The following is an 18,792-nucleotide window of genomic DNA, read 5'->3' as shown; positions in this document are numbered from 1 at the left end:
TCAGCACGTTGAGGAGCTGCCCGCAAGCAGGGACACGTGGTATTTGCGGGAACAGATACTAAAGCCAGACTTCCCAGGGTCCCATCCCACCTCTGCTTGTGTGACCTTGGGCGTGTGACTTCATGTCTGTGGGCCTCAGTTTCCACATCTGTGAAGTGGGGAGGATAACAGCAGCCCTCCACAGGGCTGCAGGGAGGGTGTAATGAGGTGACATCTGGCAAGTGGGTAGGGCTACATAAAAGTGAGCTGTTACACGAGCAGAGAGAAGGCACGAGCTTTCGAAGTCTGCGAGGCGGGGGGAAAGAGCTGTTTCTTCCTGTGTGGACCCCCACCCTCCAGCTAGGGCCGTAGACACTAGGGTTTCTCACACTCCCACCCTCAGGGGCGTGGAAGCCACCCAAATTCCAAGGGCCACTTTGGGCTTGAAGAGCAGAATGGCAAAGGTGTAGGTGATCATTGTAACAGGTAACACTCAATTACCACCTGGGGGCTATTCCAAACCCCACTTATGTTTTAGCTCATTTAAACCTGGACAACACCCCCTCCCCAAGTGTCCCCGTGAAGAGGGTATTATTACCACCCTCCTGTTACAAATGAGGAAACTGAGGCACAGAGAGTTTCAAATTACTGGTCCAGCATCACACAGCTAACTGGTTGAGCCAGGAGTCCAACCTAGGCAGCCTTTCCATCTGTTGAACAGTCTCTGTCTTCCATTTTCTGTGCTTAAAAAAGATCCCTTAGCCTTTTGACCTGAGTGGGTGGTAGGGGAGAGGGGAAACAGAGAGAAAAACCAGAAATGAGCATTTCCATGCTTGTTCCTGCCTGTCCTTCTTCACTCCCTTCCAGTTCTTCTGAGGAGTCAAAAGACCTGGGGTCGGGCCAGGTCTGGGCGGCTTTCTCTCTGTGAGGTTCCAAACCTTAGTTTCCCCACTTCTAAAATGGGCGGTTGTGGGTGAACTGCCCAGACTCCCCACGAGGGGGAGCTCCAGGACTCCCACCGAGCGGGACACTCCTGACTCTGTCGCCACCCGTTTCCCTCCACAGCCGGGCTGTCGGTGGAGCAGCCGTCCTGCCAAGACGTGCAGTGTCCTCCCGGGCAGCAGTGCCAGGTGTCCGGCGGGCAGGCCAAGTGCGTGGCGGTCCCCGTGTCCACCTGCCGCGCCCAGGGTGACCCCCACTACACCACGTTCGACGGCCGTCGCTATGACATGATGGGCACGTGCACGTACACGATGGCGGAGCTGTGCAGCAGCGACCAGACCCTGCCTGCCTTCAGCGTGGAAGCCAAGAACGAGCACCGGGGCAGCCGCCGCGTGTCTTACGTGGGCTTCGTCACCGTGCGCGCCTACAGCCACTCGGTGTCGATAGCCCGCGGGGAGGTTGGCTTCGTCCGGGTAGGTATCCCAAGCCTGAAGGTCAGGCCCCAAACGTGACCCCTTTGCCGTGACGTGGAGGATGCAGAGAAGTGGGCCAAGGCAGTGGGGCCTGGGGAGGGGGCTGTGAAAATCCGCGGCAGAACCTTAAAACCCTTTGGTCCAACAATTCCGCTTCTAAGCATTTGAAGGATGCTCAGAGGTATGGTTGGGGAAAAAAAGTTTATGGCAGTGTGGTTTATCACAGCAAAAGAAAGGAAGCAAAATGCCCAGCAATGGGGAATTTCTTAAAGGACCAAACACTAAATTTAGTGAGCCCCAGATTGTTTGTGCTGAATTCGTTTCTTCACACTTTCCATGTAGTGATGCATTTAATGCTCCCAGCAATCGGTGGGGTAAGTGTTACTATTATTAACACTCTACGATGAGGAAACAGAGGTCCAGAGAGATGAGTGACTTCCCAACGGCTTAGAGCTAGTAAGATGGCTGGCTCCTGAGTCCCGCTTCTTAACCTCTAGGCCGTTCTGCCTCTGGTAAATGGATTACCACTCAACTGATACAAATAACAGCCTGGAGCAATGATTTCCCTTTTCCCAGCATGTTATTATGAAAACATGAAAAGACCCAGAAAGGCTGAAATCCTTGTACAGCAAACGCTCAAATGCCGGTCACCCAGATTCTGAACATTTCGCTCTTCTTGACTAATCGCACGCCTATCGTCTGTGCATCCCTCTGTCCGATCAGCAATCCCTCTTATTTTATTTTATTTTTTTTTTTGTGCTTCAAGTAAGTTCCAGACATCGGCACACTTCACCCCTAAAGACTTCAACATCCCCATCATTAACTAGAATACGGTATTTTTACACTTCTTTTTGCTCACTTTGGAGGTAAAGCTTATGTATTATAAAACCCACACATCTTAAGTGTACAGTTCACTGAGTTTTGACAAATGTGCCACCCAAGCCTCCATTAAGATAGAGAATATTTTCATCATTCTAGAAAATTCCTTCACGCCCCTGCCCAAACTATCCCCAATCCACCTCTAAAGGCAATCACAGTTCTGATGTTTGTCCACCGTAGATTAATTTTGCCCGTTCCAGAACTTCTTATTAATGGAACCATACAGGGTATGAAGGCTTTGTGTAAAGCTGCTTCTGCTCAGCATGATATATTTGAGGTTCTTCCACGTTGCTGTGATTAATATTTTTTTAATAGGTAAAGCATTCACATAGCTCAAAACAAAAAGGGCCTCTTGTGAAAGGTCTTGCTTTCACTACTATCTTCATCTGCTTTCCCCTCCACTCTTCACAGTGGATTTTTACTGATTTCTTGAGTATTCATCTAAGGTTTCTTTATGCCAATACAAGCAATTATAAACATACGTTCTTAGCTCTCCCCTTTCATAGCAAAGGGACCTGTATCACGTGCTCTGTCCTGAACTTTGCTCTGGCACCGAACAGTAATTCTGGGGCTCTTTCCGTATCAGTGCAGAGGGAGCCCCTTCTTTCTTTTTCACAGCTGCCCCGGTCCCCATTGGATGGAGGCATCATAGCTCATTTAACTCAGTTCCCTGTGGATGGACACTTGGTTTGCGATGACAAACAGTCCCTAAGTGAATATTCTTGCCCCTCCCTCATTTTGTGAGCATGCAGGTGGATCTGTGAGATTAATAACCAAGTGGATTAATGTATTTGTTCTTGAGATCTGGAGGGGCTGAGCACGAACTCAGGGGAACTTCAAATCCTGTGAAATCACGTGCAGAATTTTGCACATGCTGTGCAGTTTTTCAGGGAGAGGGTCCATCGGCTCTTGTCAGATCCTTATAGAGAGGAGTGACTTGACAAATGTTTAGAGCTCCTGGTAGAATCGTGACAGGTGGTCCACAAGACGTTGTGAGGAGAAAAGAGGAGTTCATGGAATGGTGGCTTCAGCATGGTATCGTTATAAAAAAAAAAAAAAGTATAAATGTATTTAAAGGTGGGAAAAAAAACCTGGCAGGGATTTATAAACATACGTGTGTGTGTCTACAGCCATGTGGACGATTTCTCTTCTCCCATTTTTTGCTCACGCGCAGTTTCTAAGTTTTCTGTAATGAACAAATATTACTTGTGTTGTTTAAAAATGGAGATCAGTGGTCTAAAGGGAGAGACGGATTTGCCAGCGGTCCCTGGCCTGAGAACCTGTGAGCATGGGGCTCTGGGCTGTCTCGGTCCCTGCTGTGTCGCCGGCACAGCCCGGCACAGACCTGGACACGCAGGAGGGCTTGTGGAGGCGTTGCTGACTGAACAAATGAGTGAAGGATCTGTCTTACCTTCAGACTGTTGCTCATGCTGTCCCCTCTGCCTGTTACTCCTTTTTTCATCCCCCGTCCTCTTGGCTAAGACAAGAATGTGTGAAGAAAGATGCTCAGGAAGAGGAAAATGGCCCAGGGGACAGAAGGACACACTCCTTATCTGCTGGCCAGACTCTCTCTCCACTCAGGACATTCGCAAAGCAATCCCCTGCCCGCTCCTTGGTTTCCTGCCTCTCTCTCACTGAACCTTTACAGCTCGGCTCGGCTGTCCCTTCCCCAAAGAAGCCTCCTCCGACTTACAAGATTGGGTGTGGTCCTTTTTCTAAGCTCCCACAGCCTCCTGTGCCTCCACTATCCCAGCCCTGACCACTCTGATCTGTCACTGTCTGGTATCTCCAGGATCCCCCAGCCCAGGGCCAGCACAGCGTGAGCACCCAAGGAGTGTTTATCTAAGGCAGCAGTGCCTCCATTCGCTTCCTGAGCGTCTGCTCTTCCGCCAGGCACTGTTCCAGGCGCTGGAGATGAGGCAGTGATGAAGGCAGACAAAATCCCTGTCCTCTAGTGGAGTTAGATAGATGATACACATGAGAAATTGGCAAATTATATTTTAGAAGGTTAGATGCTATAGGAGAGAAATAGAACAGAGAGGGGCGTGGGGTGTAGGGAGAGGATGCCATATGAAATAGGGTGCTCAGTGGTGGCCTCACTGAGATGGTAACATTTAAGCGAAGCTTCTGTAAGAGGTGAGGGGCCGAGCCATGTGCACGTCTTAGGGAAGAGCGTGTCAGGCCGCGGGGACGGCAAGAGCAGAGATCTGAGGCTCCGTCAGCGGCAGTAAGAGGAGGAAGGAATCCCAGGGCGGCTAGAGCAGGGGAAGCGAGTGGGAGGAGATGAGGGGCTGGAGGCTGGACCACCCAGGGTCTGACCATGCATCTTCACCCCCCCCACCCCACCCCACCCCCCCGCAGATCGACAACCAGCGCTCACGCCTGCCCGCTTCCCTGGCCAATGGCCGCTTCCGAGTGTACCAGAGCGGGAGACAGGCCGTGGCGGAGCTGGACTTTGGGCTGGTGGTCACCTACAACTGGGACTCCCAGCTGGTCCTGAGCCTGCCCGAGCGCTTCCAGGACCAGGTGTGCGGACTGTGTGGCAACTATAACGGCGACCCGGCCGATGACTTCCTCACGCCTGACTGGGAGCAGGCTCCTGACGCTGTGGAGTTTGCCGGTAGCTGGAGGCTGGACGATGGGGACTACCTGTGTGATGACGGCTGCCAGGACGACTGTCCTTCCTGCACCGCAGGCCAGGCCCAGCACTATGAGGGCGACGGCCTCTGCGGCATGCTCACCCTGTCCAACGGCCCCTTTGCCGCCTGCCACGATGCCCTGGCCCCCCGGGCCTTCCTGGAGGAGTGTGTCTATGACCTGTGTGTGTTCAACGGGGACCGGGCCAGCCTGTGCCGCAGCCTCAGCGCCTACGCCCAGGCCTGTCTGGAGCTTGGCGTCTCTGTCGGGAACTGGAGGTCGCCAGCCAACTGCCGTGAGTGATGCCCCATGGGGGCTGCGAGCACGCGGTGGGAGGCGGGGGACCACTTGCGTCTGCTCAATATCTGAGCACTTGTAGTGGGTCAGCCTGGCGCTGGACCGTGTCAGAGCCGCAGAGATGGCCAAGACGGACAGGCTGTGCCCACGCTGAGCCTAAGGTTGGGGCGGAAATAACACTGGATAGTGACAGCCCAGAGGGGTCACGCTGGGGTGGGGGAGGCACAGGTAGAGTGGTCAGGCCTGGGATAGGGGAAGGTCAAGGGGGTTATGGGAGACCAGAAGCTTCCTGACCCCGCCTGACGAGGGTCAAGGGGGATTTCCTAGAGAAAGGGCTGCCCAGTCGGAAACCCATGGGAGAGCTCAGAACTAGACAGAAAAAAGGGAGCAGGAAGTGCGCTCCAGGCTGAGGGGAGAGCATATGCAAAGCCTGGCATGAGAGATAGTCTTCAGGGTCCCAAAGCAGAAATGTGAGCGGCTCTTCGTTTATAACCTTCTATGTCTCCCCGATGTCCTTTGGGCAAAGTCCCAGCTCCTTAGCCAGGTGTCCAGCCACTAAATCATCCATTTACTCATTTATTCATCCCCATCCCTGTGCCAGTGATGGACATACACCTGTCCCTGTCTTCCTGAGGCTCCCAGAGAAATGTTCAGGAGGCTGAAGGCTAGGGGAGAGGGGGGCGGAGGCACCCAGGCCCAGGGCTTGAGAGGGGAACTCCAGAGGCGGAGTAAGTCTGGGGGAGACACTGAGGCCATGTAGGGCTTGTCTTGGTCACTACTGTGTCCCCAGTGCCCAGGAAACACCCCCCTGCAGAGTTCCCCAGTGCCTGGTGCACAGGCGGAACCAGCGAGTTACTGTCTCCTGTGGGCCCGGCCCTGTCCTTGGTGCTGAAATTCAGCCGCGACTGGGACAGATCAGGTCCCCACTCTCACAGAACTGACATCCCAGAGGGGGAGCCAGACAGCAAGCAGTAAAGTGTGGCACATCTTCAGAGAGCAAAAGCAACAAGGTTCATGGAATAAGAGCAGATGGGAGGCCGGTGACAAGGGTGATCAGGGAAGGGCTCCTGAGGAAGTGACGTCAGAGTGGAGACCAGGATAAGGCAAAGGAGTCAGCTAAGTAATAAGGATGCTCACGAGGTGTCTCTGCATGGATTAACTCGTTTACTCCTCACGACAACCCTGTGAGGTCGCTACTATTAGTATCCCATTTTACTGATGGGGAAACTGAGGCACGGGGAGATTGGAGTCATCTGCTCACCATCACACAGCTGAGAAAGGGAGAGCTGAGATTCGAACCCAGGCCACGGGGCTCCAGTAGCCTTCTCTTAACCACATGCTTCCCTGCCTTCTGGGGAAAGGCCGCTATGGGCAGAGGGAACAGCCAATGCAAAGGTCCTGAGGTAGGAGTGCGAGGACCCTCGAGGAGGCCACTGTGGCTGGGGCAGAGTGAGCCAGAGGGAGACTGAGAGGAGAGGAGGACGGAGAGGTGATGGGGTAAATCTTGGGGGCCCTCGTGGGCCACCAGGAGGACTCTGGCTTTTACCCTGAGCAAGGCAGAGCCACAAGAGGGCAGGGGAGAAACATCTTCCGACTCAGGTGTTCACAGGGTCCCTCTGGCTGCGTGTGAGGAACAGACTGTGGGGGCAGGATGGCAGCAAGGAGATGAGGCAGGAGGCTGCCAGGGTGGCTGGGACCAGGGTGGGGACCGTGGTAAGAGGAGATGGGGGAAGATTCTGGATAGATCTGAATATGGAGCTCCCAGGCCTTACTGATAGATTGGCTGTCCGGGGAACGAAGCAGGGAGCCCATCAACCATGTCTCTGAGCTTTGGGGCCTGAGCCCCTGGAGAGATGGAGGTGCCATTAACTGAGATGGGGGCTCTGACGGGGGAGCAGGGTTTGGGGAGGCAAGTCCTGGTGCGCCCTTCGGACGGCGCACCCCTCCAGCCCCCTCCACGCCGGCCTGACCCACCTCCCCTTCTCCCCCAGCCCTGTCCTGCCCGGCCAACAGCCGCTACGAGTCCTGCGGGCCCGCCTGCCCGGCCACCTGCAACCCCGAGGCGGCGCCGGCCGACTGCTCCGGGCGCCCGTGCGTCGAGGGCTGCGTGTGCCTCCCGGGCTTCGTGGCCAGCGGCGGCGCCTGCGTGGCCTCCTCGTCGTGCGGCTGCGTCCACGAGGGCCGCCCGCTCGCGCCCGGCCAGGCGGTGTGGGCCGACGAGAAGTGCCAGCGGCGCTGCACCTGCGACGGCGCCACCCAGCAGGTGCGCTGCAGCGACACGCAGGGCTGCCCGGCGGGCGAGCGCTGCCGCGTCCAGAACGGCCTCCTGGGTTGCTACGCCGACCGCTTCGGGAGCTGCCAGGGGTCCGGGGACCCGCACTACGTGAGCTTCGACGGCCGGCGCTTCGACTTCATGGGCACCTGCACGTACCTGCTGGCCGGCTCGTGTGGCCAGGCCCAGGCTCTGGCCGCCTTTCGCGTGCTGGTGGAGAACGAGCATCGCGGCAGCCAGACCGTGAGCTACGCGCGCGCGGTCATCGTGGAGGCGCGCGGCGTGAAGGTGGCCGTCCGCCGGGAGCACCCTGGGCAAGTGCTGGTGAGGACGCGGGGAAACCCCCTAAAGAGCGGGGAGTCTGGACCCCGGGGGGGCTGGGGGCTGTTAGCAGACCTTGTGGCCAGTGGTTCAGGCCGGGGCTCCTGAGGCGAGAGATGCTGCCTCTTGCTTACTGTGTGACTCTGTCTCCAGGGGGGTCTCAGTTTTGTGCTCTGTCAAATGGAGTAATAAGAGGATACCTCCCCAGCCGGAGCCCCTTCACAAGGTGGTCGTGGGGGGTTGATAGGTTAATATTTGCAGGGTTTCAAAGAGGCCTTGGCACCCAGCAAGCGTTCAGTAAATACCGACAATTTTTTTTTTTTTTGAGTAAGATTAGCCCTGAACTAACTGCTGCCAGTCCTCCTCTTTTTGCTGAGGAAGACTGGCCCTGAGCTAATATCCATGCACATCTTCCTCCACTTTATATGTGGGACACCTATGACAGCATGATGGTGTGCCAAGTGGTGCCATGTCCGCACCTGGGATCCGAACCAGAGAACCCCGGGCCACCGAAGTGGAGTGTGTGCACTTAACCGCTGTGCCACCGGGTCAGCCCCTGCTGACAATATTTTATTGTTAGGATCCCTCCCAAGTTATAGATATGAGTCTTTCCTGGAGGACGTTGATTTTCAGAGTAAGGGGCCTTGTAAAAGGTCAGGAACTAGAGATGGGAGCCCGGGGGACTCCTAGACGGGCCCCACTCACGGAGGGTGGCAGGTTTCTGGACAAATATTTCTTAGGGGGTCCACCATCCAGCAGAAGCTGAGAACCACTGATTTTCTCTTTAAAGAAAAGATGAAACTCCAGAGGTGGGTTGTTGTAGGATTCACAGCAATTCTTAAGGAGCAGTTTGGGACAGTGGCCCATGCCTTGGGGAGGAGGATGAATTGGAAATGGGAAATCAAGAGAATTTTCCATGGGCCAGGCCTTAACTGGTAATCTTCAGAAGGACCTTAGAGTCAAGGAAATTCTGCCCAGAAAGCCTAGGGTTTAGAATAGAGAATCTTCTAGATAAACAGAGGGCGTGATTATTAATATTTTTGTTTTCACCTCTCTGAGATGACATCTAAGCTGCAGTTTGAATAATAATAGCCAAAATATATTCAGTTACTTCTGTGTTTAAATGCTTGACATATAGTAACTCATTTAATCTCTGTAACAACCCTGTGAAACAGTTAACCTTGTTAGACGAGGAAACTGAGGCACAGAGAGGTTAAGTCATCTATTCAAGATCACACAGCGAATGAGTGGCCGAGCCAGGATTTGAAGCCAGGCTGTCTGGCTCCAGAGTCCATACTCTTGACTGCTGCATCCTATTGCCTCTCCTGAAGAAAGAGATGGAACAGGCAGGGAGAGAAGTGGATGGAAGTGTGCTCCGGGGAGAAGGAACAGCAAGTGCAAAGGTTCTGAGGCAGGAACAGACATGAGGGGAGAGGAACAGCATGGAGACCAGTGGGGCTGGAATGGGAGTGGGGAGGTAAGGCATGGTGTAGGGGGTAGCTATGATAGAAGCTTCTCATTTAAGCTGAGAGGACGAGGAAGAGACCACCAGGCAAAGAGTGGTCGTTCCTGGGCAGGGGGAGCAACAGGCGCAGAGGCCGAGGTTGGACTGAGCTTGACGAGCGCAGAACTGCATGGGGCCGCCCCCGAGAGAATGAGGTTGGGGACATGGGATGGAGAGATTGGTAGGAGATGAGGTCAGAAAAGCGGGGACAGACAGGGCCTCGTGGGTAGAGGGGTTCGATTTTAAGCTGAGACGTGAAGGACGATGGAGAGGCAGCCAGGCAAAGAATAGGGATGTGGAAGAGGCTAGGAATGCCACAAACAGAAGGTACAGCAAGTGCAAAGCCGCTGGGGCTGGGCTGAGCTTGATGAGTTCAGGAGAATACCCAAATGCCTGCATGGCTGGAGTTGCAGGGGTGGGGAACGGGGTGCTACCGGAGAATTAAACTGGAGAGAAGTAGGGCTCAGATAACTTAGGGCCTTTTAGGCCATTACAAGGGGTTTGGATGAAGGCTGACACCTAAAAGATGAAGTAGAGATGGCCAAGTGAAGAGTGATGGGTGGTAATCCAGGAAGAGGGCACAGCAAGTGCAAAGGCCCTGAGGTGGGCCCACACATAATATGCTCAAGAGACTAGCAAGGAGCCCAGAATCGCTGGAACCGAGTGAGTGAGGGCTGGGCCACAGAGCCATGACTGCCCTGACCCCTTGGCCCTCCTGCATTTCCATCCAGGTGGACGACATCCTTCGGCACCTGCCCTTCCAGGCCGCAGATGGACAGGTGCAGGTGTTCCGCCAGGGCCAAAAGGCCGTCGTGAGCACAGACTTTGGCCTGACTGTCACCTACAACTGGGATGCCCATGTGACTGTCAAGGTGCCTCAGAGCTATGCTGGGGCCCTGTGTGGGCTCTGCGGGAACTTCAATGGGGACTCAAGTGATGACCTGGCTCTGAGGGGCGGGGGCCAAGCGGCCAATGCTCTGGCCTTTGGGAAAAGCTGGCAGGAGGAGACGAGGCCGGGCTGCGGAGCGACCGAGCCGGGTGACTGTCCCAAGCTGGACTCCCTGCTGGCCGAGCAGCTTCAGAGCAAGAAGGATTGTGGGATCGTTGCCGACCCCAAGGGGCCCTTCCGGGAGTGCCACAAAGTGCTGGACCCGCAGGGTGTCGTGCGCGACTGCGTCTACGACCGCTGCCTGCTGCCAGGCCAGACTGAGCCACTGTGTGATGCATTGGCCACCTACGCTGCTGCATGCCAGGCCGCCGGGGTCACCGTGCACGCCTGGAGGAGTGAGAAATTTTGTCGTGAGTACCGGGAGTGACAACTGGGGGGGGGGGGGGGGGGCGTGGCTCAGCCTTATGTATATTCATTACCGTCTGAATATCATTAACTCATTTAATTCTTAAAGCAGCCCTATGAGGTAGGGACTGGGGTTGTGGCCATTGAGCAGATGAGGACACTGAGGCTCAGGAAGGTTCTGTCCCATGCCCAGGATCATGACAGCTAGGAAGCCACAGATGCAATAGATGTTTGTGAAATGACCAAACACACGGGCGGCCCCAGGTCTGACGCCCCTATGGCAGCTGTCATTCAGAGAGGAGCTGCCTGCAGAAGGAACCTGCTCCCCTCCCCTTCTTGGCCCGCATCTGACCTGCTGCGCTCCTTTATGACATCCGCCTGGCCCCGTGGACAGTCACTTCGAGGCCCTCGCTTCGGATGTGGGTGCAGGAATGGTCTTCGGCATTTACGCTGGGCTGTAAAAGTTTGAAAAGCTGTGCATCCATTCATCTGACTTTACTGCCTAGGTTTATTGCTGAACTAGAACGCACATATTCAAAGACAGGTGCATGTCATAAGCCAACAGCTTAGTCAGCGTCCAGCAAGAGAACAAATCTGGGTAACCTGTCCCAAGAACCAAACCAGGCCCCCCACCCCCTCAGAAGCCCCTTCATGCCCCCTTCCCAGCATTGTGCCCCGAGACGTAGCCATTATTCTCACTTCTCACGCTTTTGAACTTTATAAGAGTGGAACCACACATCTCTAGTTTTCCATCCTAAGTGTAAATAATTACAAAGGATATAATTTCTAGCAAATGATAACTTTTGACTTTTAAAATTTTTTTCAAGGTCTGCCCCCCCCCCTTTTTTTTTTTTTTGGTAAGGAAGATTGGCCCTGAGCTAACACGTGTTGCCAATCTTTCTCTTTTTTTTTCTCCCCAAAGCCCCAGTGCCTAGTTGTACATCCTAGTTGTAAGCCCTTCTTAGTTCTATGTGGGACGCCGCCACAGCGTGGCTTCATGAGGGGCGTGTAGGTCCTCACCCAGGATCCGAACTGGCGAACTCTGGGCCACCAAAGCAGAGCATATGAACTTAACCACTATGCCACCAGGCTGGCCCCTAAAAATATTTTCATTATGGAAAATTTTGAACATACTCAAAGCTGGAGAGAACAGGAGAACAGCCCCTCGAATATCCATCATCTGCCTTCCACAATGATCAACATGATGGTGACATTTTAAAATAAAACTGTTACTTGACTTACATTACTCTTTTAAACATATTGAACACAGTGGCATACATCACTGGCCATTGAAAAATACACGAATGTCACATCATTTGTTTTTTTCCTTCAACTTACATTCATTCATTCATTCATTCAGCAACTGTTTGTTGAACACCTCCTGTATTCCAGGTGCTGGGGATACACTGGAGGGAAAAAAATCCTTGCTCTCCCGAACCGACGTTCTAATGGTTTTTAGTTCCAATAGAATTGAATCTAATGTAATAGACGTATATACCTGAAACTCTCTTTTTTTGATCACTGCAACAGTTAGTTTTTGCTGGGTAACAAACATCCCCAAAGCTTAGTGGATTAAAACAGCAGGTATTTGTTATTTCTCATGGTTCTGTGGGCTGCTGGGCTGTTCTCCTCGTCTGGGCCAGTGTGGCTCATCTCCACGGGGGGCTGGATGGTCTGCAGTGGCCTGACTGATGCATCTGGCAGTTGTCAGGCTGGTTGGTCTGGGGCAGCTCAGCCGAGACGGGTCGTCTCCACTCTGCTTGGTTTTGTCTTCCAGCCGATAGCACAGGCTCCTTCACACAGTGCGCTCCGCTCCCGAAGAGCCGCAAGGGCAGACAAGCCCCTGTGGATAGGCACTTCCAGCCTCTGCTGGGCCATCACCATCACATTTGCTGATGTCCCCTTGGCCAAAGCCAATACCACAGCCAAGCCCAGAGGCGGGGGTGGCCATTGGCAGGCTGTCACAATCCCCATCATACTTCTCTGCCACAAACATATACATATGTGAACAACATTCAGTAATTTCTAGAAATTCAGGAGACCATAAGACTCTAAGTGCTAATCAAAAAAAATCATGGAGTGAGGTATCATTGCAAGAATCACGAGTACACGACTGATAAAAAATATTAAACCTAAAAAGGTGAAATGTGTTGGAGAGGCGTCTCTTAGTGAGGCGAATAGGGCATTTTCCCCAATAGTTCAGGGATGTTGTGAGAATGGAACTCAGCGTCAATTGTAATCCTATTTTTCATTTTTGTAGACATGTTCTTATAAGCAGGTGGCAGCGGAAGGAGTTCTGGTGGAGCAACATCACTCCACCCTCTGAGCTCCTTTCAAGTCTTAGGGAAGTCGGTCACGCAAGGAGACACCACAAAACTTACTTTTTCTGATCTCTGAGCAGCCGATTCACTCAGGCCCTCCTTCTGTTTTGTCGGGAGCAGAGTTGGAACCGAATTGTTACCCAGTAATGATTCGTGATTCCTTGTCTCCACACTTACAGCAGTATTTGAAATCGTCCCTTCATGTCACGCCCTAGGGCAGCGTACCGTGTTAAGATCTGGGATGGGTCGGGGCTGTGCTGTTCTCTGTAAAGCAGGAGAACCACATTTGCAAAAGGGACAGTCGGGGAAAAAAGGGGGAGGCTGGCTTGGGGGGTAGTGGTTAAGTTCACACACTCCACTTCAGTGGCCTGGGGTTCACTGGTTTGGATCCTGGGTGCAGACCTACACACTGCTCATCGAGCCATGCTGTGGTGGCGTCCCACATAGAAGAACTAGAAGGACTTACAACTAGGATACACAGCTATGTGCTGGGACTTTGGGGAGAAATAAAAAGACGAATATTGGCAACAGATGTTAGCTCAGGGCCAAAAGAAAAAGGGACAGTGGGGAGGGAGAGGCAGCTCCATGGCAGGCGCATCCTCAGGCCGATCATTTCAGGAGGGGCGGGTGTACTTACAAGGGCTTTACGGTTCTCATTTCATCCTTGCCAGCACCTGGGAGGTGAGATCTTTCCTGTTCCTGGTTTGCAAAATAAGGAAATGGAACCACAGAGATGTTAATTTACTTGCCTGAGGTCACACAGCAGGGCAGCACGATGTGGGCCCAGGCAGGTTGACTCCTGAATTTGCACTGTTCGTTGCTACATTCTGTGGCCTCTGTGGAAATTGAGAATCTCTTTATTTCCTTTAAACGACTCTTGCCCCTGCACCTCTTGGAAGTTCTAGAAGAGTGGGTTGCGAGGACTCAGACATCAGGCAGAGGGGGCCTGGCGTGGGGCCTGACCCCACGCACCCAGCACCAGCTTCCACGATTGTGAATATTTTCTCATTCTCAGTTTCTCTTCTCTTCTTCCACTGCCCCTTTCTCTTTTTATTTTGCTGAAATATTTTAAAGCAAATTCTAGACGTATGAGTTTTCCCGTAAATACTACAATAAACATCTCCAACAGATAGGCCTTTGAAGAACCTTGACCACCATACTATTATTACTAGTAAGGAAAATAGCACTAGCTCCTTAATATCATCTAAGACCCAACTTAGATTCGAATTTCCCCAAATTGTCCCAAAAAATGTGTTTTTTCGGTTTCTTTGAATCTGGATCCGGACCAAGTCCGTACACTGCATTGGGCTGATTTTTCTTAAATCACTTTTATCCTGTAAGAGCCCCTTTCCTTTTTTTTCCCCAACATATTATGATGAAATTTTTCAAATATACAGAAAAGTCGAAAGAATTTCACCGTGACTACCCACATCCTTTCTGTCTAGATTCCACAATCTATTTTACTCTCCCCGCCGTATCGCCTATCTATCTCCCTCTCCACCCCTCCCTTTTGTTCATGCCATGTATTTCTGGGGACAAAAACAGGTCATTTCTCCTGCAGAATTTCCTGCTGTCTGAATTTCGCTGGTTGCTTCTTCGTGGTGTTGCTTATCTTGTCCCTCTCTCCCCTAGGTTCTCTTGTAAACTGAATATTAGATCCAGACCAGCGCTGTCATCAATGTTGGTGATGGTGGAAGTGCCCTATTCTGAGCTGGCCCATGTGGTTGCCACTCTTCGTATGGGGCTATTGAGCACTTGAAGTGGAGCTAGTGTGACCGAGGAACGAAATCTTCAATTTTATGTCATTTTAATTAACTTACATTTAAGTGGCCACAGTGCCTGTCATATGGGACATAGCAGATAGAGAGGCTTGATTGGGTTCAGTTTTCGTTTTTTTGGGTTTTTTTGTTTTTTTGGTTTTTTTGAGGAAACCATCTGTCTGATAGTCTGGAGTGACTGGAGTTTGGAGAGAGGAACAGAGATTTTTTTCCTTTTCTTTACAACACTGGCTAAGTATTTTAGTGTACGATAGAATTGCTATTATGACTACGTATTACTGCGATAGAATGAGGAAGCGAAAAATGCCGCATTCACAAATACGCTAGATAGATGACACACACACGCACTATACATGCGTCTATATTTTAAAACATGGACCACATCTCCACAACTTGTTATCAGCTTGAATCAGGTCTTTAAAGACGTTACAGATAACCCCAAACCAGAGTTAAACCGAGATCAGGTTAACCGTGACGTAATCTGTTCCCCAGGCCCCGCTGAACAGAGGGGCTTCTCACAGCTGGGCCCCTCGTGTGTGTGTGTGAGTGTGTGAGCATGTGCACACGCGTGTGTGCGGGGGCGGGGTGAGCTGTGTCACCGGGGAGTGGGGAACCTTGGTCCTGACAGCCACTCTCCCTGCAGCCCTGGACTGCCCACGCCACAGCCACTACGAGGCGTGTGCCTCTGGCTGCCCACTGTCCTGTGGAGACCTCCCGGTGCCCGGGGGCTGCGGCTCCGACTGCCACGAGGGATGCGTGTGTGATGAGGGCTTCGCGCTCAGTGGTGAGTCCTGTGTGGCCCTGCCCTCCTGCGGCTGCGTCTACGCGGGTGCCTACCACCCGCCAGGCCAGAGCTTCCACCCAGGACCGGACTGCAATTCCCTTTGCCACTGCCAGGAGGGTGGCCTGGTGTCCTGTGAGCCCTCCACCTGTGGCCCGCACGAGGCCTGCCAGCCATCCGGTGGCATCCTGGGCTGCGTCGCTGTGGGCTCTGCCACCTGCCAGGCATCCGGAGACCCCCATTACACCACCTTCGACGGTAAACGCTTCGACTTCATGGGCACCTGTGTGTACGCGCTGGCTCGGACCTGCGGGACCCGGCCTGGCCTGCACCAGTTTGCCGTCCTGCAGGAGAATGTGGCCTGGGGCAACGGGAAAGTGAGTGTGACCAAGGCCATCACTGTCCAGGTGGCTAACTTCACCCTGCGGCTGGAGCAGAATCAGTGGAAGGTCAAGGTGAGCACAGGGGCAGAACAGGAAGGGGAGGGGCCTGGGACAGACGGCGATCTGTCGGTCGGACACGGGCAGCACTCAGCCCAGGGGCAGGGGGCATGGAGCTCGGCGCGGATGTGGGAGGCATGGGGTCCCCAGGAGAGGAGGTGCCGGTCAGAGTGCAGAGTGGGGGGCCAAGGAGGAAGGCGGCCCTGAGGACCTGGGACCTGCTCCCATGTGGCTCAGTTTCCCCCTCTCTCTGCTCCTTAGCGTCCCCTTTCCCTGCCCCTCAGCTGTCCTCTGAACATCTCTCCTACCCCCTTTCCCTTCCACTCCATCTTCCTCTCCACCTGGCTCCTGCTCCAGCCACCCCCCTGGTCTCCCAGCCAGTGATGCAATCAGAGGTTGGGAAAGTTCAGGGATGGGAAAGGTTCAAGGACAGAGGACAATCTATGGGTGACCCCATCACCCCTTAACAACCATACCAACAGCGACAATGGCAGCCACAGTTTTTACACAGCTGACCCCAGACCTTGTTGGCACTTCACATCCATGGCATCATTTTATCCTCACAACAGAAGCCGGAAGTACCATGACTGGCTTTATGTTTTAGAGGAGGAGGTCCCTTCATTGGCCCAAAGTTCCCCAGGTGAGGCAGGACTTGAAGCCAGAACGGCGTGCCAGGAGAAGGCGCCCTGGACCCTGGGCGCTCTCCATGGTGCTTTGCCGACAGAGAAGGATTTGGTCTCATGTGGAAACTGGCATTTCACTTACACTAGAGGGATTTCTCCAGCGACCCCACTAAAATGCAGGCACGTGGCCGTTGTACTAGTAAGAGAATTGACGATGAGGATGCTGATAAATAGCTGATTTTTTCAGGTGCTCACTACCCAACGAACATGCATTAGATGCTTTAATATATATCGTCCCCGATGTCGTGCAAGCTCCTGGAACAGCGCCTGACATATAGTTGGCTCTCAGTACATAGGAGTTGTTGGTGTTCTTGTTATTTGCCTCCCACTGAATCCCTCAGCATCTCTATGAGGTGGAAACTATTATTATCCCCACTTTGCAGATGAGGAAACTGAGGCACAGAGGTTAAGTCACTTGTCCTTAACCACTCCCCGTTCCTTCTTGGGCTGTATGGCAGTTGACTGTGCCTTTAGGAGGTTCGGACAGGAGCATGTCTTTCTCCTGCCTTCTCCTCTGTGTCCTCACACTTCCAAAAGAATCTGACACTCATCGTGTCTGCGTTCAGGAAGGCCGAGCGAGCGTGTTCATCAGGGGGGCATTGATAAGGCTGTGTGGGTGCCCAGCAGCCTTCAGCTGAAACCACTGGGTCTTGGGTCATGGAGCCAAGAAGTTCATTTCCCCAGGAATTTAGCCTGACTTTTCCACCCACTGATGCTTAAAGCGAAAACCCTTAGCACCCATTAACTCCTCGAAATAAAAACTTCCAATCGTAGCTAATAATGATGGCGGAAGGCTCCCAGAGCATTCATTCCGTGCCATACACGTTTCCGAGAATTTTACAAAGTTTAACTTATCTCGCCCTCCCGATAGCTCCCTGGGGTAGGTACCTCATTCCCACTCAGGAGCTGGGGAAACAGAAACACAGAGAGGTGACTCACCCGCCCAAGACCACAGAGAGAACCAGGGACAGAGCTGTTTTGAGCCCAGGCAGGCAGCCCTGGAGTCAGTGACTGCATCACTGAGCCCCCCAGTAACGGGTGGGTACCGTGTTAGTTTCCGGTGGCCGCCGTGACACGTTACCGCACACTTGGTGGCTTCAAACGACAGAATTTATTTTCTCACAGTTGTGGAGGCCGGAAGTCCAAAATCAAAGTTCAGCAAGCACTGCAGGCCCTTGGGGAGCATGCTTCCTGCCTCTTCCAGCTTCTGGTGGCTCCAGGGGTTCCTCGGCTTGTGGCCACATCACTCCCATCCGTGTCTTTGTCTCCTCTGTGTGTCTCTGTGTCTTCTCTTCTGGCTCCTATAAGGACCCTTGTCGTTGGATGTAGGGGCCACCTTAATCCAGGGTGATCGCATCTGGAGATCTAATTATATCCACAAAGACCCTTATTCCAAATAAGGTCATATTCTGAGGTTCTGGTGAACATATCTTTTGGGGACCACCATTCAACCCACTACAATATCTTATTATTATGCCCATTTTACAGTTATGGAAACTAAGGCCAGGAGAGGTGGGGTCACACAGATGTTGAGTGTCAGGCAGGCGCTTGCACTGGGTCTGCCCTCTTGACGTGCACCATCTCCCCCCTCCCAGGTGAACGGTGTGGACATGAAGCTGCCCGTGGTGCTGGACCAGGGCCGGGTCCGCGCCTCCAAGCACGGCTCTGACGTCATAATCGAGACTGACTTTGGCCTGCGTGTGGCCTACGACCTTGTGTACAATGTGCGGGTCACCGTCCCCGGCAACTACCATAGGCAGCTGTGCGGCCTGTGCGGGGACTACAACGGCGACCCCAAGGATGACTTCCAGAAGCCCGACGGCTCGCAGGCGAGCGACCCCAAAGATTTCGGCAACTCCTGGGAGGAGAAGGTGCCCGACTCTCCCTGTGTGCCACCGCCCCCCTGCGAGGAGGACTGCGACCCAGGCACGTGTAAACCCGAGCTGCAGGACAAGTACAAGCAGGAGAAGTTCTGTGGGCTCCTCGCCAGCCCCACTGGGCCGCTGGCTGCCTGCCACAAGCTCCTGGATCCCCAGGGTCCCTTGGAAGATTGTGTCTTTGATCTCTGCCTGGGTGGCGGGGACGAGAGCATCCTATGCAACAACATTCACGCCTATGTGAGCGCTTGCCAGGCGGCTGGAGGCCACGTCGAGCCCTGGAGGACCGAATCTTTCTGTCGTGAGTGAGGGGC

At 53.4% G+C, this 18,792-nt stretch overlaps 1 protein-coding gene across 2 annotated transcripts in view; it reads left to right on the top strand.

The window, feature by feature from the left end:
* FCGBP (Fc gamma binding protein) overlaps positions 1-18,792 on the top strand; it is a 40,117-nt gene that overhangs the window by 3,296 nt on the left and 18,029 nt on the right. For both annotated transcript variants that reach the window (XM_070498553.1, XM_070498552.1), the window contains 6 exons: positions 1,045-1,394; positions 4,635-5,205; positions 7,199-7,803; positions 10,036-10,603; positions 15,341-15,933; positions 18,197-18,779. In XM_070498553.1, the coding sequence (XP_070354654.1) occupies positions 1,045-1,394; positions 4,635-5,205; positions 7,199-7,803; positions 10,036-10,603; positions 15,341-15,933; positions 18,197-18,779 (3,270 nt within the window). The remainder of the gene's footprint in view (positions 1-1,044; positions 1,395-4,634; positions 5,206-7,198; positions 7,804-10,035; positions 10,604-15,340; positions 15,934-18,196; positions 18,780-18,792) is intronic.

This window comes from Equus asinus, chromosome 26, assembly GCF_041296235.1.
Source record: "Equus asinus isolate D_3611 breed Donkey chromosome 26, EquAss-T2T_v2, whole genome shotgun sequence".
NCBI lineage: Eukaryota > Metazoa > Chordata > Mammalia > Perissodactyla > Equidae > Equus > Equus asinus.
Note: the sequence above shows the minus strand (reverse complement) of the source record. Positions and strands in the feature narration are given on the sequence as shown.